General features: G+C 36.8%; 4 protein-coding genes across 9 annotated transcripts in view; all 4 read left to right on the forward strand.

Annotated features, from left to right (window-relative positions):
* Positions 1-2,938, forward strand: part of LOC105164539 (vacuolar protein sorting-associated protein 55 homolog) — a 3,851-nt gene extending 913 nt beyond the window's left edge. The window contains exons 2-5 of one of the 2 annotated variants that reach the window (XM_011083192.2): positions 793-897; positions 1,003-1,042; positions 2,193-2,277; positions 2,422-2,938. In XM_011083192.2, the coding sequence (XP_011081494.1) occupies positions 799-897; positions 1,003-1,042; positions 2,193-2,277; positions 2,422-2,614 (417 nt within the window). In that variant the 5' untranslated portion in view covers positions 793-798 and the 3' untranslated portion in view covers positions 2,615-2,938. The remainder of the gene's footprint in view (positions 1-792; positions 898-1,002; positions 1,043-2,192; positions 2,278-2,421) is intronic. The other variant, XM_020694255.1, reaches the window with a different exon arrangement.
* On the forward strand, positions 9,109-9,812 carry LOC110012097 (serine/threonine-protein phosphatase 7 long form homolog). Its single transcript, XM_020694213.1, has 3 exons — positions 9,109-9,420; positions 9,500-9,706; positions 9,786-9,812. The coding sequence occupies exons 1-3, from the start codon at positions 9,109-9,111 to the stop codon at positions 9,810-9,812; spliced, it is 546 nt and encodes a 181-aa protein (XP_020549872.1).
* LOC105164540 lies at positions 13,574-21,290 on the forward strand. 5 transcript variants are annotated; one of them, XM_011083197.2, is made up of 16 exons: positions 13,574-14,030; positions 14,483-14,619; positions 14,898-15,001; positions 15,116-15,211; positions 16,098-16,188; positions 16,417-16,537; positions 16,649-16,848; positions 17,360-17,463; positions 17,536-17,591; positions 18,112-18,201; positions 18,294-18,393; positions 18,633-18,737; positions 18,824-18,896; positions 19,898-19,965; positions 20,705-20,768; positions 20,888-21,290. In XM_011083197.2, the coding sequence occupies exons 1-16, from the start codon at positions 13,660-13,662 to the stop codon at positions 20,941-20,943; spliced, it is 1,836 nt and encodes a 611-aa protein (XP_011081499.1). In that variant the 5' UTR covers positions 13,574-13,659; the 3' UTR covers positions 20,944-21,290. The 5 variants fall into 5 exon arrangements, with proteins under 5 accessions (XP_011081499.1, XP_020550141.1, XP_011081498.1 ...); XM_020694482.1 differs by having other exon boundaries at positions 20,711-20,768; XM_011083196.2 differs by having other exon boundaries at positions 13,575-14,030; positions 19,802-19,965; positions 20,686-20,768.
* LOC105164542 (hydroxyproline O-arabinosyltransferase 1) lies at positions 21,771-26,574 on the forward strand. The gene is made up of 8 exons (XM_011083198.2): positions 21,771-22,313; positions 23,755-23,822; positions 23,937-24,138; positions 24,233-24,330; positions 24,400-24,469; positions 25,360-25,431; positions 25,586-25,699; positions 26,082-26,574. The coding sequence occupies exons 1-8, from the start codon at positions 21,903-21,905 to the stop codon at positions 26,139-26,141; spliced, it is 1,095 nt and encodes a 364-aa protein (XP_011081500.1). The 5' UTR covers positions 21,771-21,902; the 3' UTR covers positions 26,142-26,574.

A 26,784-nucleotide genomic window follows, 5' to 3' on the forward strand; every position in this document is an offset into this window, starting at 1 on the left:
TTCTGTGGGATTGCAATCCTGCTTGTCCTTGGGATGTAGACCATCAGTTCTCTAATTTGTTACCTTCACAGATTACTGAATTGACGGAAAAATGATAATGCTTGTGGTAGCTAACAAAGTAACACATTATTTTGATGAAAGAAATAAATGCCTCGATTGTTAGTTTAGTTGCCAGGCTTGGAAAAACACACTTGGAACCCTTTTACTGAGCATCTTGCTATATTGACTCCAATAAGCTATTCTAACATTCAACAATGAGGAAAGCTCTCTATCATGATCGTGGGAGAATAAATTGGACATAGATTCAAGCAAATATGACAAAATGATTTCCTTCAACTTGAACATACATTAATGCATATTCCACCATCTTAACAACAATCTATCTTCCATTATAAGTTATGCATATATATATATATATGTGTGTGTGTGTGTTTGTGTGTACACACACTTTTTGTTCATGCTTATGCTTGATGAATTTTCTGATCTCTTTCCAAATTTCTTCGCCAATTTTCTTTTGGCTAGTCATTTTAGATGTTTCTAGTTATTTAAACCATTAGCATTGAACTTTAAAAAGAGAAGTTCAAGATTAGCTGCTATATTTAAGACATGGATTTTTGGTTGTATTTCAGTATAGCTGAATATGTTCCTTTAAGGGTTTACAACGGTGTCAGCTTTGCAAAATTTTATTCCATATCCTCTATCATTGTTTCTTTTCATCTTAATAATATACTATTTTACTAGGATGTAATATATATCCAGTATCTTTTACAAGCTGATCTTTCTATGCTCAAGGTCAGGATGGCAGACTTGCCTCGTTATGTGGGAGCTTGCTTGCAGTCTGGGAAACTTGCCATGCTAGCAATTCTTGTATCAGGAGGAATTGTATTGCAAATTCTGGTCCTTTCCATACTATGCTTTGTTTACCATTGACTTATTCACTTGCAATCGAATCTTGTTTACTCATTCTGGTCAAATTTTCTGATGATTTTTATTATGTCTCAGGCATGTGCCCTATACAATAATTGGTGGCCTATGTTGACAGGTGCCTATATGCAATCTTTCTTTGCTTAAATGATGATGCTATGGTTCAAAAAACATATCACATATAGGTTATGTTGCTTATACTAATCTTTTAAGCATTGGCGAGAAGTTTTTAGATTTTGTTGAGGATCAAGCTGTATTCATTTAGGAGACCTTGTTACTAAAAAAATGAAGCTCTATTTCCCAAATCTAGGAAATCATCCGGATGTTTTGTGTATTTAGTTGTGAGTATTTCACCACCATGCCAGTAGCACCAAGTGGCTTCTGATGGTAAACCTTTCCTCTAGGGATGAGCAGAAAGTCTAGAAGTACAAAGAATAATTTTTTTATAAAATATGAATGAAGATATGTAATTATTTATTTTTCACAAGTCCAGAAAAGTATTAAGAGATTATGACTTTTTAATTGTGAAGACTTAGTTTGGAATCATCCTCCTTGGAGGAGCTGAAAAGTGTAAAAGTGCAAGAAGTTAAGCACAGTAGAAGCATCAACAAAATTATATCAATTTTCCACACATTGAGAAGGCATCAGATTTTCAAATCAAATCTACAGCTTTCAATTGTTACATTCGTAATCTTTGTAGATACGGTTTATGTGCACAGCAACTCTGAAGTGTAAATGCACAGAGTTTTTTGCTTGCACCTCTGAGTAACTGGCAAATAGACGAAAAGTATTTCTTTCTTTGATATGAAGCATATTATTTTTCTAAAACTTTCTAGTTTGTTTGCATCTGAACATCCATGGATGTTTTGCATGACTTTGACACTTACCTTTGATCATGATTTATACATGAATGTGTGCATTAGAATATTTTCATGATGTTTCCGATTGCATATAGTTTGATTTTCATTACATCTTCATAAGCCAATATGGGCTTCCTCTTTCATGTAATCTTAAGCACCACAATTTTGCATGGTTTATTGATCCCAAAATGGTTGTACATTTAACCATGCCAATGCTGAAAGGACATGCATCACAATATGGTTGAGTGTGGAGGTGTTAATGTGGTGGTTGTATGACATCAAGTCGAGAAAGTGTTGTTTAGTGGTCTGTTAAATTGAACATGTATCTGACTTCTCAAACCTTAAGACTAATCATTAAGTGGATGACTGAGAATCTGAAATATGTCCTATTTCTTGGTTCTTTTGCAGTATTGATGTATGTTCTTCTACCAATGCCTTTAATCTTCTTTGCTGGGTCTGACACTTCTTCTCTCTATTCCGAGTCAAGCAGTGGGTAAAGTTTTCCCCCACCAACATTTTATCTTTATCTTATATGTAGAAGTATAAATAGTCTTCCACCGCATTGTTGCAGTTGACGTAAATTTATTCTTAAAGATCCTTGTGACCTTATATTTTGGTATCCTAATCAATGTTGCAGTTGGATAGATGCAACTAAGTTCCTGACTGGTGCTTCAGCAGTTGGCAGCATTGCTATACCGGTTATTCTCAAGCATGCTGGTGTAATTGGTTGGGGAGCATTAGCAATGGAGCTTTCATCCTTTTTCGTATTTGTTGTTGCCATTTTATGTTACCTTGTGACAAATGAGGATGACAGGTACAGTACGTTCTAAAGTAAACAACTGGAAGCCAGCTGCTTTCTGTTGTGCCGGTTTACAATTGTGGTTGGTTTTTCCTATGTGTTCTTCTCTTGTAAATGTATAAACGTTCAGTGTGAAGTTCATCATCTATTACCAAAAGGAAAAGAATAGGGAGGAGTGAGGAGAGGGGAATGATGATGTCCAATTTAGTCATGTGTGTATTATTCGGAATATATATGTAAAATTCGAAATATTGATTGGTTATTTACTGTGTAGCTTAATGAACGATGAAGTTGAGTAAGATGGCGTGAACATTTGTAAGGAATATAAATGGAAGGAAAGGCAGATGAGTTGCAAGTTTGCATGTGTAAAATTTAGCTTTACTTTGTAATTTTCTTGTGTCAAAAGTCTCGTTATGTGTTTATCCACAATGGTATGTTATGATGAGGATTGAGGAAAAAGATGGACATTTCCAAGACAATAGATTGGGCGAGATGATGAAAATCGCGGAAACAATGGAGAATATGGACTGGAAGTTTACAGCAATTATTTAAGACAACCATAATTAAATCCATCCGACCACCCCAAAGAACAAGCTCTTAAGATCAATGGGAAACTGGGATGAAAACAATTATTTTAATAATGTGGTGAAGCTCAGCCCAGCCCTGCGCTGCCTGCATAATCATTTATATTTGACAATTTCATCCCATCGGTTCCATCAAATATGCATTTTGCCATTATAGGAAGATTAAGCCTTATACTAGGTTGCCCAAGAATTTAGAATGCAAAAAATGAATGAATTAAAAGAAAAAAAAAACTGAAATTTTAATAAAAGTTTGAACTTCAAAATAATAAAATGTACCAACGTTCTAATTAACAAGCATGCATATGAATATGACATTTAATTATTGCAAGAACAAACCATATATATATATATGTATATAATACGTATATATATAGGTAAGAAAACATAGAAATCATAAATACTTGCACAAATACCCGCGCAACCAGAAATTAACAGGATGAAACCAAGAATTGAAATATTGGTGATGGTGGAGTAACAAAACAAGAAAGAACACAAAAATATACTCCTATATATAAATATGAAAAAACAACAAAAGGAAGAGAAATTAAAAGAAAAAAAGGATGAGAAAGACATGAAATGAATTCAATGATCAACATAGCTGAACTAATATATTCCGGTTTGAAGACATTCCGACAGGCGACATTGGCTCCTGATCAGCCTCAAGGCTCCTCCTCAACTCCGCCGCCGCTCTAGGAGACGACAGCTCAGTGTTGTTCGTCGTTTGGTTAGCAGTAGGGTGAGAGGCGGAGGGTTGGGGTATGGATATGGGTGTTGTTGGCAAATTATGATCAAATGGGGTGGTTGTTTTGGGTATCGTCCTACGCGTAGGCGGCGAGGTGGGTAACCTGGAGGCGAAATTCATGGCGCGAAACTCGTGGTCAGAGGAGGGAGCATCGTCATGGAAGTTGAGAGAGTAGCTGAGGGGATCATAACTGAAATCAGCGGAGGAGTGGCGGCGGTGGCGGGTCATGCGGGAGATGAAGTTGCGGCATCTGCCCTTGATGATGTCAGAATCGGTGGTCATGGATTTAATCCAAGTAGAGGGTGAGATGCGGGGACTGGGATGGGGAATGGAATCAGAGGAAGAAAAAGTGGCGTCGAAGGAGGAGCGACGGCGGTGGTGGGGGGTGGAGCTGAAGCAACAGGCAATGCTGCCGACGGAGGATTTCTTTCGCCTGGCCCTCAAACTGGTCATCTCATGTTCCTCCACCTCCACCTCCATCTTGATATTGATATTGATGGATGGATATATAAAAGGATAATATAATTAATATATATGAGATGTATTGTGATTGAAAGTAGGGAATATATATATGAAGAAAAGGGGAAGGTGGAGGATGATGGAGATGAATATTGTAGTTGTACTTGTTCAATGGGAATGGGAATATATATATATATATGTCATCAGAATGAAGGGACCAAAAAAAAACAAAGAGATTATTGATGGATGGAGTAGAGTGTTAACTATACTAATAAATACAGATTTTGCGGGTTTGAATTTATTTATTTATTTATTTTTAATTATTTTAGTGTATTTTGTGGAGATAGAAATAAAAAAATAAAAAAATTAAGGTTGTTTTTATGTTGAGGCTAAATAGGAGTTAATTAATATTTTATTACAAAAAAAAATTATATTATTATAATTTTTTTAATTATATAATAAAAATATGACGAGTCGCGATTTCGTCAATAAAAAAATGGAGAAAAATACAAAAGGGCCCAAGTCGGGATCTTGAATCACGACTTGGTGTCGTGATTTGTAATCACCACACTAAGTCGGGATTTTAAATCCCGACTTGGCCACTTTTCCTTTTTTTTTTTTGTTTAAATGTATATATGTATATTTATAATATATATATATATATTGTAACTTATATATGTATATATACATTATATATATTGTAATTTATATATAGGTATATATATTTATACATTTATTATATATTTAAATAAATTTGTATAATTTAATTATATTAATTAATTTTTAACAACATATTAAAATCCAAAAAATTATAAAACATTGTATTAATTGTAAAAAATTACAATTAAATGTATAAATGTAAAAGTGTACATTTTTGTACAATTGTAAAAAATACAAAAAGTATACAATTAATCCTGGCAACCCGGTACTGGCACATCTGATTGTGTTGAAGAATTTCTTTGTTGGGCTTGTTGTCGTGCACGCGTTTGCGCCCAATCCATCTCGTTGTGAATACGTGTTGTTTGATTTCGACCAGGGCGCGAAGAGATGCGAATAGTAGGATCGTGGACCAACTCAAATCCCGATACATCCCAATAATTTTCGGAATGCACAGGTTCAAATGACTTAGAATATGTATTCTTATAAGCCATTATATCGTAATAATCCTTCACCATTGATGTAGCATTAATCATGTATGCAGCGCATACCTTTTGAACGTGACTGCAAGGAATACCAAATTGAGTCCATTTGCCGCAAGAACATTCTCGATTCGCAATTTTGACAACATGGGTGTTGACTCCATGTCCACTGTGACGTCTTGTAACAACCGAGGCGGACTGTTAGAACTGATGGTATTTGGTGACGGTATGTTCAACAGAATTTTGATGCCAACGTGTGAACATCTTATGTGCAAAATCCGTCCACAGTTGGTTGTTGGCCAACATTACAGTACTTCTCGCTAACTTTTCACGAAAATAATGGACACTTCGCTGAAACGTCATCTTAGCAATTGCAGTCAATGGTAGGCAACGGGCCCATTTCAATACTCCGTTTATGCATTCCGACATATTTATCGTCAGAATTCTGCATCGCCATCCACCATCATGTGATGCTGTCCATTTTTCCTGTCGATCCTATCTAATCACTGAAACGCCTTTAGTTTCTGGCTCTTTATCTCCTACATAATGCAATTGAATTTTCTGATCTAATATTCAGAGCCAGCTTTCCAACAAAGATCTTTCAACACAATATTTTTGTGTTTACTGTTGAAATTGGAACACACATGCCGCAAGCAACATCGGTGCACGCCGTTAGGTGGCACGAAATCCGAACATTCACGTACAACTCTTGTGATACCAGCATGGAGGTCAGAAATAAGGCAGATACCCCGTCGCCCCCGTATAATGTGTCTGCTCAATTATTTAAGAAACCACTTTCAAGATAAATGTGATTATTCATCAACAATTGCAAAGGTAAGAGGGAGTACCTGTTGATTTCCATCCATGGCAGCAACAATCAACATCTTGTGCTTGTACTTTGTGTATAGATGGGTCCCATCTACACTGATAAGGTTGCGACAGTGTTGGAACCCTTCAATACACGGCTTGAATGCTCAAAATACGTACCCTATCACATATGCATCGGTTGATGTGTCGTGGGCTTTGTGTTGCCATTCAACAATCGTTCCTGGATTATATTTTTGGAGAGCTCCCAAGTATTTGGGTAGCTTTTGAACGGATTTCTCACATGTGCCATAAACCATCTCACGTGCCATCATCAAATTGTACCATGCCTTTTGATATGGTATATCGTATCCGGTATGGTCTTTCACAGTTTGGATGACATGCTTTATTCCGTACGACTGGTTGCATTTTACCTGTCCTAACAGTAAAGACGCAATATAAACTCTATCTAAATTACCGTGTTCGAGGAACATTTGATTCAATATACATGTATGGTCCCCTCCGTATTTTGATATTGTCCACCTTCCCATTTTTTGTTTGAAAATGCCTCGCAGCTCCCATCTACACCACATAGCTGAAAAAAAAAAAACACGAATCAGTCGAATAATTTTGTATGCTTATACATATATGATCAAATATATATATATATATATACCTTCGGTGCTATGCTTACATAATACTTTCCACTTGACCTTTGAACACTCAGCTACCCAATACACGCGTCGGGCATATCGTATTGAGTGATCTTTCACCGTCTCGATTAAAGCTTCTTTATTTTTGAAAAGCATTCCCACATCAAGTCTGCCTTCGTTTTTGTCATAAAATTGAAAAGCATTCCCACATCAAGTCTGCCTTCGTTTTTGTCATAAAATTTTGCATATCTTAAGTTCGGTACATCAATGGAATCCACTGGTACCTCCGGGAATGTTTGTTTGAAAAATGGTATAGAGCGGTAAAATGTTTGCTGAGTAGTTCGATGTGGCGTAACCGGTTGAGAGGCTGTTGACGTACCTTGTGCAAAATTTTCGGCCACAACATTTATGTCAAAATTTTGTATTCCATCCTCCGATGAAATTGGATAATCCACTTCATCCGGTTCGGAAGCTGCATTTGATTCATTAGCCAAAGTATCCGCAATACGGTCTTTTGGCTCGGCAGTGTCTTGTGAAAAATTTGGTATAAAATGGAAGGTGGATGGAGTATGTGAATGGGTGGACTCTGTGTAATTGAGTTCAATGTTATCGAGCCCTTACGTAACAGACACCACGGTGGGAGTATAACACTCTATCTCATAATTCGATGTGCCTGCACCAAAATCGATGTTAGAAGTACCTGCACCGAAATTAGTGTTATGCGTACCCGTGAAATTTTCGTAGTTGGAAGATGACAGAAACCCTTGGCTTGATAACATCGCCATGTATTCCCCCCACTGTTGACTCATTTGTGAGTTGTTATCAAAAGCTCCCCAATCTCCGCCAATTTGTGGAGTATCTCGTGGTGGATTTGCACAGTTTCGACGAAAATTTTCATGAGTGGGAATCCAGCTGTAGGATCAGTAAAAAATGACAACGTATCGTCATTCTTTATTGATATGAGCGTTTCCTTTATTCGCCCGAGGTATTGGCACGAATGTTTTGCAGATACATTTAACGAAAACTGAGAGCTATCAACACCAATTTTTTTGTAGATTTTTGATAGAAATTGATCGTAAGTGGATGAACGAGGGATTCTCATCGCTGCAATGGGCGTTTGACCATATGTAACAGACCATCCATCGCTCGATAATTCACCACCGAAATACACAAAAATCTCAATGCGAGAAGATGAAGTAGACATTTTTGTGCAAGTTTGTACGTAAAAATTTCGAAATGTATTTGATATGAGAATGGCGTGAAATCTGTTGTGGCCAAAATAGCATATTTATACATGTCCAAAATACTGTGGCTAGTGATGAAATCTACCATATTTATTTTTACGCGGGTACTCAGAACAAAATACGCTGCAAAATTAAAATTGGTACGCGACCTACCAGCCTTTAATAAGGTTGGCAGCTGCCAGCCTTTGACCAAGGCTGGCCGCGGCCAGTTATTAAATTTTTTTAAATTTTTTTCAAAAAAAATTTCACCGCCATCAACCATTATAAATTTGACGGAGGGGTTGTCGACATTCACTTCATTCAAAACTCTCAACTTTCAATTTTTCACTACATTCAAAACCATTTCTTTGAGGTTATTTTCAATTTATTTTTCGTACAAATAGATAGACGTTCTGTGTATGGACCTCGTGATGGGACTGTTTTATCTCAACAAGCCCAACATAGGTCCGACGATATTCCGGAAGGTGACCTAGATGCCGTACTAATTTCACGGCGTGCGGATGGTAGCTTTTGGACTCATTTTCACCAAAATAATATGTCGGAACGTGTACAAAAAATCCTACACCAAATAGGATTTTATGGAGTTTATAGGTACGGACGCCTTCAATTAAATCAACACCTCATCACTGCATTATTGGAGAGGTGGCGATCGGAGACGCACACTTCGGACGCCTTCAATTAAATCAACACCTCATCACTGCATTATTGGAGAGGTGGCGATCGGAGACGCACACTTTTCATTTTTGTATAGGGGAAGCCACAATTACACTACAAGATATTCAAATAATATGGGCACTCCCAATAGACGGCGAGCCGGTGACTGAAATTAATCTCGACCGCACAACACAATAATGGCAGCAATATTGCCTTACTTACATAGGCTTTAGCCCGGATGCAAATATGTTGAAGGGCTTGAGACTACAGACATCCGCAATTACATCTCATTTGGCGGCGGTCGAGATCACTTATAACACTCCCCACGATGTCGTCGTCCAGTACGCACGTACCGTTGTATTACTTCTATTTGGGGGATTGATGTACCCAAATTCCGCAGGTAACTATGTCTCATTACTATATCTTTCAAAATTAGAAGATATAGAAACCGTGAGAAACTATAGTTGGGGGAGTGCTGTGCTGGCATTTTTATATCGCGAATTATGCAATGCCGGCACAAAAGGCAAAGCGGCAATTGGTGGAGCGCTGCAACTACAGGTAAAATTGACTTAAAAACTCTTACGCATTTTTTGCTATTAATATTCATTAATAACACATATTTTTATTGTTCGTGCAGATTTGGGCATGGTCACGGATTACGCCAGTTTGTCCTGGACTTGGTGCCCAACGACTATTTATGGGCCAAGTCCAAATGGACAACAATCGCTGGCTCCCAGCAGCACCATATGGTGCTATTTGGAATTGTCAGCACACTTTCACCACTACAGTACGGGGAACTGTCCGAGTCATACGAAAAATATTGGATGAGATGCAGGCGGATCAGGTAACTTATTTTTAATATTATTCGTTATTTATACCATGAATTAAATTCGTATTAATTTACATCTTTGTATTTATTACAGTTCATATGGCAGCCGTATGACATGTGACGCCCCAAAAAATTATAATATATAATTGGAGATTAATTGGTAAATTTTTATGAAAATTTAGTTAATTGGTAAATAAATTATAGGCCATAATTGGAATATAATAAAACTTGAACGGATTAAATTGGAGTTCGTTATAATATTTTGGGACAACATATATTAAGTAAGAAAATTTAGAAAGGACGTGATGGGTATTTTAAGAAAATTCTAATTAAATTAATAAAATAATAATATTATATATATGTAAATTATATATATATATATATATATATATTAGTAAATAATACATATACATATATATATATAAAAGAAAGAGAAAAGAAAACAAGAAGGAAAGAAAGGAAATTGGGGTGGGCCATCTTCCACCGCCCACTTATTAGTTTCTACTATATATATGTGTGCATTTTAAACTATTACACACACAATTATCAATTTATCACACATATTTACACCTTAAACACACACTACGAAAATCTGTGCGTTCGTCGAGCAGGTAATATCTTAATTTCAAAAAAATTCATATTAATTTATATAATTATATTATTTAATTAGTCCATTTATTAAATATTATTTATACTAAGCGGTGTACTATTTAACCGGAATATTTTATGAGTTTGGCTATTTAAAATAATATCGAATTAAATATCAAATCGGATATAAAAATGATACCGTTGGTTAATTAAATTATTAAATTTGTTATATTAAATATTACTATAGCCGATTTATACAATTTCATCGGAATTGTTAACTAAATACGCAATTCTACGTATTGTTATTTAATTAAATTGTATAGTAGCGGGAAATTGATAGAAAATTCATAGAAATATTCCAAAAATTATATTTAATAAATGGTATGTTAATAAAGAGAAAAAAAAATGAAGATTTGTACTTTGATAGAAGTGGAATATTAAAGAATTAGTAGAAATTGTACCAATAATATTTAATATTGTATTTAAAAGAAATTATGATATTCTCGATATATTAACTGTATGTGGTATAATTCATTATATGATACGGGGTAAAATGAAAAGACTGAACCACTACCTATTGAATAGATAAAGGCGTTGTAAGGTCGAGGTAAGTAAATAATTAGTATTATCTGTATATGTCCTCTTTATTTGTGGTATTACTATTATATGATTTTGTGGTTCATGCTGACTTTGATTTATTTGAAAATATATATGAGTGGTGAATGATGTAATTTGATTAACGATAATGTGTACGTGGAATGAGAAAGTACGTTGAAATATTATGTTTGTTGTTTGATGTGTTGTGAGTGTCTGAGAATGAGAATGTATTGATATATGATTTTACGTTACTAGTTGCTTACAAGAATGATGATATGTGGAAATGAGGGAATGGTGAAAATTGAATATAATTGTGGTGTGAATACCCCTTGATGTGTTGAAAAGCCTATAAAGCGAAAAGAAAGTGCTATGTGCGAAAAGAAAATGTTATGTGCGAAAAGAAAATGCTATGTGCGAAATGAGATTGATGAGCCGACTGTCAAGGGAATTCACTTAAATTTAATAAGGGTGAGATTGAGTTGACGGGAAAAACACAATATCACCTTCTGGTAAGCAAACTGGGAAAATGAAGTTTGATTGGTTGTCTTGTTATGAGATAGTCATGTGGTGTAATAAAGCTGATTATGTTGGAATTAAATTGATTGTATTCCATGCGTGTTGCCTGTTCATCTTGTTTGGGTTGTGTTTGATATACATATATAGATATGACTGGTTATTTACTTACTGAGTGGCAGACTCATCCTTCTGTTGATATTTTCTTTCAGGAGTAGACTTTGAGGTGTCTGATTGTTGAAAATTAGGTCTACGTGCTATACTCAGGCAGGTCGGGCCAGTATGTTGTTTCTCATCTTTGTCAGTTAGAATACAAAATACATTTTATTGTATAAAGAGAACGTAGGCGTAGAGATTCACTGTGGCAGATTACTTGTGGTGTTTGATTTGTATATATGATGTTGTGGGTTGATTATGTCATTATGACATTGGGATTACGTATGCAAATTAATTAGATGGTTATGTGCAAATGTATATATATGAACACAGGTATTACTATAAATATGACGTTTATGGTAGACATAGCACTTGTAGCGAAGGGGGTGCTAAATGACATGGACTCGGATGTCATTATGGCTTACGCCGATGAATTGAACCCCCAGTTGTGGAGGTCATCATGTCCATTGATATTCTACGCGATAGTTGAAATGCATCGTCCCGAACGGGTTGTTCGCCAATTGGGGATGAGGCAAAACGTACCAGAATCGACGGATACCCAGGATATGAGCCTCCATCAGATTTCCCGTAAAAATCACACGGGCGCGGATTGGTCCCTGCAACACATACAATATATCACTAGATGGCAAAGACGATATGACACGGTTGTACAGAGGCCACCCATTTCGAATAGAAAGGAAACAGAACGAGGTTATTGGGAATGGTACTACAACATAACAAGAAATTTCGTATCGTCATCCACTAATAGACGTGTGGAAAGCGGGTACCAACCTGGAGAAGCACCTATGTTGCAAGTTGTGGTACGTTGTTATATAATATTACATATTTTATTTTAGATTTCTTTAACAACACAAGACTCATTATTTTTCTACAATTTTTAGAAAAATGAGGTGAATGCCCTTGAAACTTTATGTCGATCTAACCATCGAATATTGAAGGATATAGTCAATTGGTGGATAGATTTGAACATGGGTTACATATTATCAAGTAAGCTATAACCCAACAGCCACAACAAATTGCTTCTCCATCCGATGATGCTCCCACAACATCCCACAGGTAAAGAAGAAGTTCTAGCCGAATGTCTACTGGTTCAGTTGAACGTCATGATATTGAAATGGATATAGCTGGTCCTTCTATAGTATATCCACCTCAACCGCCTCAAGATTATTACGTGCCTCAACCGCCTCAAGATTATTACATACTTCAACCGTCTCAAGACGAATGGTTTCAATCGACTCCATATATGCCAAACATAACACAAGATTATTCTCTTGACCTTGGTCTTGGTATTAATCAAGCATATGCACAAGGATATAATATTTCACCAATTCCATTTCCATCGTTTGGTGCATATCGTGACAACGTGGAGTCAAGTTCTGCAACAACATCAAGTCGGTTCGGTGGTGATGAAAATGAGGCGCAAAATGAGCCAGTGCAAAATGTAGGCGAGGAAATAAGAAGACCTCGACGTCAACGCCACAGACGGCATTGTGGAATGAGTGGACATTTTTTATATTTGTAATTGTATAATTCATTGCAATTTTTAACAATTGTACAAAATAAATAATTATTATATTTGTACCCTTAATTGTAATTTTTTAAGTTAATGCAATGTTAATTTTATTATTTTTTGAATTTTAGTATGTTGTTAAAATTAATTATATATAAATTAAATTATACAAATTTATTAAACGAAAAAAAAAAAAAGGAAAAGTGGCCAAGTCGGGCCCTTTCGCATTTTTCTCTATTTTTTTATTGAAATTGCGACTCGTCATACTTTTATTATATAATTAAAAAAAATTATATAATATAATTTTTTTTTTGTATTATAATATTAATTAACTCCGCTAAATAGTTGCTTTCTGTAAAAGGGCCCAATCCAAATGTTGAGACTTGAGACTTGAGACTTGAGACTTGAGACTTGAGACTTGAGACTGGACTCATCATCAATTACTTATTAATAAAATGTTTCCAACAGCCCAATTCTACTTAGTATTTCAATCCTCCCCCCTTTCTACTCTCTATTTTTCTTCTTCTGGAATTCTCCCTCTCCCAAACACACACACACACACACCCCCTCCCTCAATTCTCAAATGATGGATCATCAAACTCAACCATCCTCCTCTTCTTCTTCTCCCCCTTCCTTGCAAGATTTGTTGAAGCTCTTGAGAGGCAAAACCGACTCCCAACGCCTTGCTGGCCTTCTCTTGGTCACTCAATACTGTGACAAAAACGATCAACATACTCTTCTCACTGTCTACCACGCCATTGGGTCCACTTTCCTCCATCGCCTCTTACTCACCGGAATGGGCAAACACGCTGCTGGACCCCACAATCCCAACCGTGAGGCTTATCTGCGCTTGTCCCTCACCCTGCTTGCTGCATTTGCTAGGCTTTCCCATATTGCTGCTACTGATGACATGCTCGCCAAAGTCCCCCTTGTTTTGGAGGTTACCTCCACCGAGTATGTATTTATTATACCTTCCCATCTTCTTCTTCTCTTGTTTGATGCCAGTTGTGGTTTCTGCTCAATTTTTGAGCTTACCTCCATGGATTATGCATTTCAAACTAGAAGATGATCTTTTTGGAGATACTGTCGATTACATCTGAGCTCTAACTTAGATGATTTTAATGTTATTTGGGCTCTTTTACTCCATACTTTATCTGCACTTTTCACTGGAACAAGAGACCAACGATCTTGATAATGCGACTTCCATGTCTTCAAGTCAATATAGTTTCCCAGTCAACTTCATGCATATTTTGCCTTTTTGGAGTATCTCAATATCTGATTCTTAGCAAGCCTAAAAAAGCCATAACACAAGTGTAGTTTTTGTTATCATCAAGTTTTTTAGTTTGTCAGCTTCACTTTAAATGTATTGTTTCTCAAACTTATTATATTTTTGTTTGGAGTTGAAGGTTCAGTTCATCTCTCAGCGACGAGTGCTTCGAATTTCTATTTTTGGTGTGCACTGCTCACCATGATGGAGTGACAACTTTCTATGAATCAGGAGGCATGGATGTTCTGGGGTCTCAAATGCCTACTTTACCAGATGGTAACAAGTTTCAATTTTTTCTGGAATTAATAAATTAGCTAAGCTGCAAAGGTTAATGGATGGCTTCTATTCAAGATGTAATGTCTTTCATATGTTAGTCATAGCATCATATGTTCTCTTTTGTTAAAATCCCTAGAACCAGCCCTCACAATTCTGGACCATCTCTAGCTTACAAGAGTTGGCTACAAACATATACTCAATGAAAATGTAGAAACTGTACCCTGTGATTCCTCTGCCAAACATTTGTTGATCGGAATCTGATGCTAAATGTGGCATAGGTTCACACTCGATGGAGCTTGCGATGAAACTAGTTCAGTTGGTTATAAGCAAGCTGCCTGCTGGAAAAGTCTATGTTGATCATCCATCAGAGTTATCCAAAATGGTGATTCCAGTTTTCACTGGCCTTTATTACTTTGTTTTCCAGAATGTACTTAATTTTGAATTATCCTTCTGATTTATGTATCTAATCAGAGCTCCTGTCTCCTGATTTTTCCAGGTGGCTGCAATAGCAAAGCAATTTGCTCTGCTACACAATTCTTTGAAATTTGAGGCACTTCACCTCCTCTCTACTATATTATCCTCAAATAATTCGGTATGAAAATTCTTTTTGCCTTCTCGGAGATTTATGCTCAATATAATTACAAGGTGCACTACTTCACCAGAATTTGAATAGCAGTTTTCTCCAAATGTGGCCTTGTCTTGAACTAAAGAAGAAAGTGCACAATTTCCCTGCCTTGCTATTGTAGGTTTGATGTTGTAACTTGTATGTGAGGTTTTCACCCTATCACCGTGTCCCCTAGCTTTGTTCATGACCTTCGAATTAGTTGTACATATTTTGGAGTCAATGCATGCAATGCATTATACACCAGAAGGGAAAAAGAACACTATCCTTAAAGTATGTATTGGGTAAATATCTAAGTTTGTCTTGTAATCAACTTACTTCGGGATTTATTTGGCTTTTGTATATCAGGAGTTTAAAAGTGATTGGGTAAATATCTAAATATGCTGGACAATTGCAGGTGCAGCATAAACTGGTCCAAAATTGCAATTTTTGTAGTCCCTTGCTATTTTACTTTTTACCCTAAATGAATGAGGATTGTGCCATGATGTCTTTTTAACTTTGCCTACTAATATATAATTTCATGTGAAAGATTACATAGTTTGTACAACCTGAAGGCATGTACATTGTTTTTATTACTTCTCATGTTCTCTGAAACAAATGAATCTCAATCTAAAATTTAGATATAATATATAATGCTTAGTTACCTTCATTAATGGCTTCCAGACTATCGGTGTGAAAAATCAGTTTCTACTGCTGATATACTTGCTGGCTGTCCCCAAATCTATCTGTATACTGCTAGCATTTCCTCTGAATTCTGGTCAACTGCTAAGCTCTAACATGTCAAGTGCAGCCTATAATTCTTCATCTTCTAATGCTTCCATTCTGAACTTTTTGTGGCTTCTCTACCTGATATTAGGGAGCTCTACATGCAGCCCTTCAGTCAATGAATTGTGATTGGTCGACTAGCATGCTTGTTGGCATTATGGACATTTTGCAAAATCGAGTTGGTACGTTGGATTGAGAATACATGTTTTATGAGTGAATGAGATTCAAATGTTACAGGTTCTTTCAAATTCAGTGAAAACAATCATATTCAATCAGAAGAGAAGTAGGTCAACTACCAGCAGTTCTGTGTGGTAGTAGTTGAAAGTTCTCTGTTAGATGGTTATGATCTTTTCCTTGGGAAATATTATCTATATCGCTTAGAGAGAAGCTCATTGCTGCTATATCTGCAGCTCCTGCTGATAAACTTCAGGCTCTTCTTCTTGCTGAGTGTGTCATATCCATTGTTGGTGAAGAATGGTTAATTGGACCAACAACCTTACACGGTGCACATAGTTCTTTCCCTGCTGACCGGTGAGTAATGAAAGTGACTCCTTTGGTTTCCATTGTGCCCTTTTCACCTGTTTATGTGTTAAATATGTTCTTGTTGTAGTTTGACATAGTGAGTTCTCCTTGTCTATCCAGGTGTATACTGCTTGTTCTGGAATCATCTAGGATTGAAATTGCTGTTATCTTAAATGAGCTAGCATACTTAAAATATGAAGCTTCTAAGAATTGTCCTCCAAATGCTGAAACCTTTCTTGCTAAGCTAAGGAATCTTGGTGTTGCCTTCTCATTGGTGGAAAGAATTATCAAACTCATCTCAAAATTTGGTGAAAATGAAGGTATGTAATGATAAATTGTCTAATACCTCTGTTTTTATCTTGTTGCTACACTCTCTATTTGGCTAGATGATGCAAATACGAGTTTGGAAAAATGTCACTGTTTTATTATGTTCAGAGAGAGTTGTTATGGAGTGATCATAGATGGTGTGTACCATTAGATTTCTGTTAGGTTGTTTGAGGAACTGAACATTTATGGTCAGGTAAGACAGTTTATTAACACATTGATAAATACAGAGGTTGCAGGATGTGTGTGGTTGAGGAATTGGGAGGGACAGTCTGAGGGAATTGATCGGTAGTGTTTGTTTCTATCTGATGGCTAGCACTGATGAATCCTGAAACACATTGAGCTCTTGGTTTGGCCTTTAGAGATTTGTTGGTCTGAGGAATTCTCTTCTTGTTCATAGAGATCTTTTGTGATAACAGTCTCTTGTTCGATTTCTGGTTCTAGGGAAAGTAAATCAGTCAGCTACATGCTCTTGATGTTTCAGCTGACAATGGCAATTTTTTGCAGGATCAAATGCCTCTTCCATCATTAGTGAAAGCACTGTCACCAAGATCATCGGTGGGCTCAATGAGACTATTGATGTGGTCCTTGATTATTTGCAAGATGCGAAGGTATATCTATCTCTTTGTATGAAACAATGAAGTGTAAGGTTGAATCTGTTCATTCTAAAACGATGTCTGCAGGATCATGGGGAGAGAAAAGGGGATGACCTCCTAGCTTCTGTTAGAATAGTTGGGAGGTATTTTTACGCCAGTTCTTTTAGTATTAGTAGCCATTTGATTTGATGTTAGACATCTACTTGTTTTGTTGTTTGAATCTTTCGAGTTCTTCTGTTCACACTTATATTATGCAAGTTTGCATTCCCTTCTTAACAGAAGAGGCACATCTCATGAATATTGCTTAGTTAGTGCTGTTGACGGATTTTTTTAATTGAAAGAATATAAATAATACAATCTAAGGGCATGCACTAACTCCAACAAACTCAGAAGTATCTACCATATACTTTAGCCACAAATAAAGCATACACTAAGTATTAGCAATGTTTATGTTATAGGAAGGAACAAATAGGAAATCAACTAATCACAGAGGTGTTTCTTTGAAATGATTTTATGCTGAAGGAAATCAACTGCTCACAGAGGTGTTTCTTTGAAATGATTTTAGGCTGTAGATAACACTAAGGTGCTTACAGCACCTTAGCAGCAGGACCAGATGGAAACTGCTAATCATAAAATCTGATTGAGTCTGTACTGTTGTTTCAGCTATCTTGCAGAAGCGCCTTGTGCATGCAAGGAGAAGGTCGAGGGTCTTCTTGATTATATGCTGTCAGTTGAAGGGGGAGATGAGTCTAGGTTTGAGATATTTCATGGTACTGTACAATTTCATGGGCCTCCTGCAGTTGCATAATATTGACTGACCTTTCCGATATGTCTTTAAATGGCAGTCCTTTTTACTCCATCTCCTTTTTGCTCCCCATGATGTGTCAAATTACAATGAAGGATGATGGATGTAAAGTCTTTGCCTCTGCTGGGGGTTTCAGAGCTGTAAGAAATCTTTTAAACAATCTTTCTTTCTTTTTTGTTAATTTCCTTATAGGGCAAGCATAATAAAAATTACATGAGCACAGATGTCCCTTCTAATAATATATTTGTTGTTTCTTGTTTCATGTATACACGTGCATGTAGTGCACACAGACCCTAAACTGGTTCCAGATAGTATTGCATTTCAGTGATCTGCATTTTCTTGGGAGCCTTTCATTTGAGTTTCTCAGTTTTCATGACAGGTTGTTGGGTGCCTTGTTTCTTTGATTGATTCAAGCCGCTCTAGAATTGAGGACAATAGTACCATATTCTTGGCCTGTGATACAATTTTGAATTTCCTTTTAAAGGTATAACCTTTTGCTACATGTGGTAATGAACATAAGAAGATATGAGCAGTGGAAGTTACACTTTCCATTTCTTTTTTCATGAATAGAGAGAGCAAGTTTGGTTTTCCTTGGACAACATTAGTTCTGTCAAGCTTTTGCAGGCATTGGCACATTGGACAGGTTTGCTTCTCTACTTTGATATCTTGTTTTTTTTTTTTTTAATGTTAAATTGGTTGGAAGTGTCTATCTATTTGGTTGTTATATTTTGCTTTGCATGTATATTTTCTGTACCTCTGTGTTTTGAATTATTATAACGATGCTTGACAACATGAGGGAAAATCAAGATGAAAAGGATGTGTTAAAGAGAGAGAAACGTTAAATAGCCGTAGAAGATGTGGATCTACTGTAGAAGACATGTTGCGGGACATGCAGTGTGGCATGCTAAAAATATTATGGTTGGTGGTTGGCACGTTGGGAAGAGAAAATGGATCTTGGGCATTCATATAGCATAATGTGCTGCGTTGTTTAGATACCCGAAGATGATGTTGGTTGTGTCCTGTCTAGTTTAGATTAGGCAATCATTATACTAAGATGTTATTTCTTCCTTAAGAGAGTCAAGAAATTTCTGCACTAAGCAGAAAAATGGACTCTATGGTGCTAGCCTTGACTAATAAACACAAATTTAAAAAATGATTGCCCTGCCACTAGGTGAATATCTGATAAGATGAGGGAAGCTTGTTTGGAGGTTATACAATGAAGAATGAGGATGTTGCAGCTAAGGCAGGTGTGGGTCTTTATGAACCTTCTGCATATTCACAAGCACTGTAAACCAACATGTTGGTTGTGTTCAATTTCAGCTCAGTGCTAGTTCTGCACAAAATGTCTTCTATGCCGTAGAGACTGTTTCCATCTACAACGTCTAAGAAAAAATTGGAGATTATTTGTTCAATCATCCTTGTCATTGAGAAACAGGCTATTAAGTTTGGAATGGTCATGCACCGTGTGCTTGGAAACCATTTATTTGATTGTTTATTTGTTTTTCCCCCCCTTGAAAATTTTGTTACATTTCCAACATCATTGTGCAGAGGACGCGCTAGACCAATTTGTTATTATGATGGCATCAAGCATATGCTCAGTCATACTTGATTCAACTTCTGAGGAATCACTTCTATGCCATCCAGATTTTAGCACTGAGGACCTGATTGCTCTGTCCAAGCTCATGAAGAGAAGCTTGGAAACCTGTTGTCAGGTAATTCTACGTGGTGCCTCTTATCTCTCTGAAATATTTTTTGAATCTGTGCGTTGAGTTGTGGAGTGGAAATTTTGAGATGCTTATCTTATTCTGAGCTTTGTAATGAATGCTTAAACTTCTACCAGCTGTTAACTAGTATGTTGCATACAATGTGTTCAGACAACTGTTAAACTGTTAAGGTTACAACACTGACTTCAAATGACTATTTGCAATCTGGTTTAGATGCATTGCATTTTAAGGTCCAATGCTATATAATGCCCTGAAAGGTTGGCAGGTTCGGTCGACTAGGGGTTTATGTACATCCTTTGGCATAATTCACGGGGAACCAAGACTGTTATGATCTGATCAGGTTTTATTTATTTATTTTGGGTAATTGAGAGGGTTATGCTCTGGATTGCATATTGGTAACATTTTGATATATTGAGATTTGGTCTAATGAGCTTCATGCTGCATATTTCTCATATTGTTGTTTCAGTGTTGATTATGTTTCAGGCCACTGTAAAATGAATCATGTATTGGTGTAAATGTTGCGTAAATGAAGTGTTGATTTATTTTATTTATTTAATTTTCTCACTTTACTGTTTCTAGAATGCTTAATCTTGGTGCCTGGCATCTTATATTAGATACCAACCCCAAAAGGTTTCTCTCCACCCTGTGGACTGCCATTCCACACTTAATGCAAGACTAAACGACCCATATTTTGTTGGATACTGACAGCTTTGTTTTCTAACGAAAGAAACAGGATCTGATGTCTGATCAAAGCAACTCGGAGTCTGATCTTCATGAGATAGTTACTAAAGGTAACATGTCTAGTCCACTCCTGTTTTGAATAAATGTCTCTTGGGTTGAGGCATAATGCATCTCTAGGGTTTTAATCCAAATGTTCTATGGAATGATAATATGATAATGCCGGATGCAGGATATTCTTCCTGGGCAGGCCGCTTTCCCCATATCAAAGAAGTGGTTGAGAGATGAGGCAAGTTTCTCAGATTTTGAGCAAAGAAGTTGCTTGTGCTCCTTGTGAAGAGTAACTGCAAAAGGTTGCGTTGCAGAAGGTGACAGTAGTGCGGCCATGTTGACTACTTACTGAGCTTGAAGATGAGTGGATAATGTTACGATAAAGATCTGAGCTCCCGTTGTTGGTTCGTGATGATATTTACTTTGGTGTTGTAGCCTTTATTTTTCTCTTGTGCCACTTCATCTTTCAGATGGTTTATATTAGTAGCGTTGTACATGCTTGCAAATTCATAAACTTTATGTACTTTATTTTTATAATTAGGGATGTAATGTATGCTTGAACCAGGAAACTGGTGATTCACATAGGCCGAGTGAGTTGGCTAATTAGCATCTTTAGTAAAACTTTATAGTAATAGGATGGATGTGTTAAGGCATAACACCTAATTGGTAATTTCAAAGGGACGTTGCGGCTCCTGGATTGATGGGTAGATTGAGTGTTGTAGTTGACCTGACGTAATGATTTTAGATGACTAAAAACGCAGATCAATAATAGCGGTATTGAAGGGATGACGGACGCTTGTCTATGCGTCGTCTTTTTGAGCTAACAAGTCTGAATGAACAGTTAACTTGAGTTCAATATGAATGGAGAGAATCAATCTGTACACTACACTTTATACATGATACATGTATGTATGTTATGTCCGTTCCTCTTGGTCTACGCTACGGAGATGATACTCTCTTAATTTTTCTCATCAATGCGATATCATCGTCAGTCAACGCTGAGGCTCAGAAGGCAAACACTACTAATAATGAATATAAAGATATGTACATCCAATTAATTATCTTTGTTCTGTTCTGCCACCAAACACCAACAGCGCGACCACTCCAGTTGACCAATATATATATATATACATATATACACAACAAAGTTTCCAACTCTTTCTTCCAATCGTCCATCGTCTCCGACCAGCGCAGAGATGGGTTGTGGGAATTTGTTCTTCACTCTGGTTATCACCTTTTCAGCGGCGCTCATCACATATAACATAATCATATCTGCAAATGCGTCGCTCAAGCAAGACTTCCCGGACCCTTCAAGAAAATCAGCTTCTTCATTCTCACTTGACCCCGTCATCAAAATGCCTACAGCCTTGTCCTCATCATCCCAGAGAAGCAAAAAGCGCCTTTTCCATACTGCCGTTACAGCTTCCGACTCCATCTACAACACATGGCAGTGCCGTGTGATGTATTACTGGTTCAAGAAACAGAAAAATAAGCCTGATTCCGAGATGGGGGGCTTCACCAGAATTTTGCATTCTGGGCATCCCGACAGATTCATGGATGAGATCCCCACCTTTGTTGCTCAGCCCCTCCCCGACGGAATGGATCAGGTTTCCTTATTTAAGTTTTTTTTTTATTCTTGTGATTGGAGTTATTCATTAGGCCACACTCTGGTGTTCGCATATTCTTTTTGTTGTTTTAGAAGTTGTTGACATGTATTCGGAGGGCGGGCAACATTCAATTTGGCATTCTTCTCGAAAAGATCATTTGAGATTTACTCTACTGTCTACTCTATTAAAGGCCTAGATTTATGGAGTTTTAAATATTAGTTGCGTATGATTGCCAATCAGGTGAGTGTTGTTAGAAGCAAATGCTTGAAACTGAAGGAATTGCGTTTTTCGCAACCTTGATTCGATGAATCCAGTTGAACTTATTTATCTACAACAGAAAATGAAATATACGAGATAAGGGTGGTTTTGTTTTGGGGCACAAACGTAGTTCCTAACTAGTCTGTAATTTTACTCCCGGGGTGAACCATTCAGTTCTCTTCTTGGAACCCACTTCGTTATGTCCAGCTTCTTTGGGCTATGAGCCTATATTGAGCAAGAAGGATATTGAGATAAACAGGATGGGGTTTCTTCTGTTTTTGGCAGCTCACATGTTCTCATTAATCTTTGGTTCCACAAACTCTCATAGAGGGTATCAGAGACTTTGCTCTAAGATTCCTCAATATACTGACCCCATGTTCAGCAGTGGCCCAATGAGGTGCTGCTTAAATCAAGTAGCATGGTCTTTGGTTGCTTTCAACTCATTTTTACTTTCATCCCATGACCGTGAACTTGCATAGACAATGAGCTCTGCTAAAGAGATCATAGATGGACCTAGGTAATAATTAGCACATTCGTCGCCCTTCAAGCATCAGCCTAAAGTAGACCGTTTAGGATAAGCAACAACGACGTGTGGGAGTTGGTTTTAGGAACATTTTTTATGGTTATGATTGAAGTCCAGATAGCATCTATTTATTTGCAGAACGTAGTTTCCATTTACTTTGATATTGGTGGAGATATTGATTGCAAACAATTCCAGTCTATGCACCTACCAAAAACTTCTACCTGTATGAACTTGTTAATAAGTAATTATCTCGGCTGTCATTATGTAAATCTATTGGAGACAGTCTGACTCTTCTCCTACTAAAACTTGTGCATTTCCTTGCATGTGTTGCTGTTAGTTCAAGTCTTCTCAGCAATATTTTTAACTCCACAGTGTAATCAAAGAGTTGTTGACATGAGAGTTTTCCTGTAAAAGGTCTGGATGCAGTGTTGCTGATATGATTATATAAATGCCCGTCATTCATTAAGTTCAAACAGCTTCTGCATCTCCTTGCCCAAGAGTACTTAGGCCGAGCATCATGAAATTTATATGAATAGGCCAACTTGACTTTTGGTAGAAAGAAACAACTTGATCACTGAGGATAAACCACAGTCCAACACATCACGACTTAGAACAGTAGTTGATTTGGTCTAATTTTGTTTACCTCTTGTCTTATTTCAGGGGTACATAGTCCTAAATAGACCTTGGGCGTTTGTGCAGTGGCTTCAGCAAGCAAAAATTGAAGAAGAGTACGGAAAGATCTGCTATAGATTTCTTATTATATATGATTTTGATAATTCCAATGTTCTTATCGTTTTCTACTATTATATTCAAATATTTATCTCATACTTATGTTGATGTAGCTACATATTGATGTCTGAGCCAGACCACATTCTGGTCAAGCCCATTCCTAACTTATCAAGAGATGGCCTTGGAGCTGCATTCCCTTTCTTTTACATTGAGCCCAAGAAATATGAGACTGTTCTGCGGAAGTTTTTCCCTGAGGAAAATGGTCCAATAACTAACATTGATCCCATTGGAAATTCCCCCGTCATAGTAGGAAAGGTACCTGTACATTACAAGAACCGGTCTGTTTTTAAGTTCTTTTTCTTTTGTTCCGATAAGACCTTGGCAATTTATATGTACAAAATTATATCAGGATGCTCTAAAAAAGATAGCCCCTACTTGGATGAATGTTTCATTAGCAATGAAGAAGGATCCTGAAGCAGATAAAAGTTTTGGATGGGTTCTTGAGATGTAAGCCAAGTTTCTGAGATTCAAATATTTTGTGTTTATAGTCCCACTGAGTTTTCTTCTTAAATATAGGTATGCATATGCTGTTGCATCAGCATTACATGGTGTAGGTAACATCTTGTACAAGGAATTCATGATTCAGGTAGGGTAATTTTGCTTTTATTTTCTTGAGTCATTGTGTGAATTGGTACTCTTCTTTTAGATCTCTTCTAATATAAGATAGCTAAGACACTTGTCGCACGGGCAGTTATTGCATGTAATTGATGCCATCTTTAAATCTCTTTCCCCACTTATGCATCCAAGAGCTAGTTGCATACGCACAAGCACTTAGAAGCACACATAGAAGAGAAGACATCGTCAAGGCTCTCCTAACTCCTGGTTATTAGTAAAATAAAACTCTAGAATCAGCAGTATGCCTGTTCTGCAATGGACAGAAGGTGGTATGGTTCATACTGCGCCCCACTGTTGATGAGTCGTACGGTCCATATGCACCCCTGTTGATGGGTCGTACTATATGGAAGAATAAATGTTATACTTGGAAAATGTGTGTTGATAATACTTCAGTTTTGTTCCGATAAAGAGTTTAATACATTCAGTGACAATATGTTGGTCTGTCATACAATCTCACTGTCATTTTCTAGTTAGAAATTTTGGAGCTTTGTTTTTGCCATGACCTAGTCCTGATTGACGTCAATGTGGATAAATCTCTAGAAATCATCAGACTGTTACTAGCATAAAACTCCAAATTACCTGCTCCTCGGTTATTCTATTCTCCACTTGAACACTCTCTAGTCTGCTAAAGCACATTCCTGCGAAGACAAAGGAGTCCTCCCACTTTCACATTTACAACATTGATATGTTGTGCAAAATAATGGGTTATAGTCTTAAGTTCTCTTCCCCATCTAATGTGGTCCCTTCTCTCTGGGCATGTTGGATATTTGTTTCATGTAGATCATGTGATATTTGTGACTGGATTTGCTGCTCTATGTATTATTAATGGGATAAAAAGTTGCACTTCTGAAATTCCTACAGCCTCCTTGGGATACGGCAATCGGCAAGGCCTATATAATTCATTATACATATGGATGCGACTATGATTTACAGGTGCTTCTTCTTTTTTGGAGTCAATTTTATGCACTTAAATTGTTGTTGTGGTTGCATGTTTCTTTTTTTTTTATTATTATTTGTTCTGAGTAGGAGGCCTTCTTCAGTTTCATTTGATCTGGGTGGGGGATATGATATATGTCTAACCTTACAGGGTAAGTTGACTTATGGAAAGATTGGGGAGTGGAGATTTGACAAGAGATCATATGACAATATCTGGCCTCCAAGAAATCTTACTTTGCCACCTCCCGGTGTCCCTGAAAGTGTGGTAAGTTTCTCATCACTAACTATATGCATTTTTGTGTAACTTTGTAAATGGTGGGTTGTTAAGATTACTCACAGAAAGTTAGGTTGTTTGGGAAATAACACCTTATCAATTGGCACGACAAAAAGATTTTGATGAGGTGTTATATGGCCTGTAACCTGTAATGACGTATTTGATTGAGAGTTTTATGCCAAAAGATGCTAGTTGTATTGTGTGTAGCCTTTAGCTCCCCTCAATGCTATGTTGTGCGCTGATGTAAAAAGAATGTACTTATTAAGTTCCAAGCAAAATGGCTGAAGAGTTATTTTTGAAAATTGATTGTGTCCGCCATGCAATTGTCTATTTCCTACCCAGAAGATTTATGCAACAATTTGTGACATGGCAGGTTACATTGGTGAAAATGGTGAATGAAGCCACTGGCAATATTCCAAACTGGGGTTCCTAATTCAAACAGAACCAATTAATTGTATAGATGCTGATGCTACCAATGAGGATAGAATGGCCTCTTTTCTTTCTTGGAGCTGTAAATGATGTCGGGTTTGCAGAGCCTTAGGATGCAACATTCTGCTGTTGAGTTGTCAGGCTCACATATTCTTCCTTGAGTTCTATTTAGGATTCTATGACATTTGCCCTACTTCCAACACATCAAGAGGGACTATAATCTTCGTACTTGTAACTCATGAATATACAACATATCTGGTAAAATAGTCTTTCTAAAAGTCGGAGTGAATAGTTGAAACCTGTAAAATGGTGGTGATATCTTTCACCATAGTCTGTTCTGGAATAGTTCTTTAGTTTCTGCGATTTCGGTAGAACTTCTCAGGACTTGAAAACCTTTCATCCTTTTCAATCTTCCAAATAACAATCCTTTCCGAGAAGCAGATTCACTTCCATATTTATATATATTGCTATCTTTGTTTTAATTACTATTTTGTAATGTATTCCTCTATATTATATTATGTTACTATGATATTTTAAATGTTTTTAATTTATAAATTTATTGATGCTAACGATCTTTAGTTAATGATTTGTTAACTATTGTTAGTAAAAATTGATCTATCAGTACTTCTATTATAAGTTTTTACAAT

This window comes from Sesamum indicum, linkage group LG6, assembly GCF_000512975.1.
Source record: "Sesamum indicum cultivar Zhongzhi No. 13 linkage group LG6, S_indicum_v1.0, whole genome shotgun sequence".
Lineage (NCBI taxonomy): Eukaryota > Viridiplantae > Streptophyta > Magnoliopsida > Lamiales > Pedaliaceae > Sesamum > Sesamum indicum.

Coding starts and splice junctions, on each gene's coding strand:
- LOC110012097 (XM_020694213.1), top strand. CDS start 9,109: ATGTTGAAGGGCTTGAGACTACAGACATCCGCAATTACATCTCATTTG. Junction 9,421..9,499: donor GTGGAGCGCTGCAACTACAG/GTAAAATTGACT, acceptor TTGTTCGTGCAG/ATTTGGGCATGGTCACGGAT. Junction 9,707..9,785: donor ATGAGATGCAGGCGGATCAG/GTAACTTATTTT, acceptor TATTTATTACAG/TTCATATGGCAGCCGTATGA.
- LOC105164540 (XM_011083193.2), top strand. CDS start 13,660: ATGATGGATCATCAAACTCAACCATCCTCCTCTTCTTCTTCTCCCCCT. Junction 15,212..16,097: donor TATTATCCTCAAATAATTCG/GTATGAAAATTC, acceptor ACCTGATATTAG/GGAGCTCTACATGCAGCCCT. Junction 19,966..20,704: donor GCTTGGAAACCTGTTGTCAG/GTAATTCTACGT, acceptor TTCTAACGAAAG/AAACAGGATCTGATGTCTGA.
- LOC105164542 (XM_011083198.2), top strand. CDS start 21,903: ATGGGTTGTGGGAATTTGTTCTTCACTCTGGTTATCACCTTTTCAGCG. Junction 22,314..23,754: donor TCCCCGACGGAATGGATCAG/GTTTCCTTATTT, acceptor GTCTTATTTCAG/GGGTACATAGTCCTAAATAG. Junction 24,331..24,399: donor TTTGGATGGGTTCTTGAGAT/GTAAGCCAAGTT, acceptor TCTTAAATATAG/GTATGCATATGCTGTTGCAT.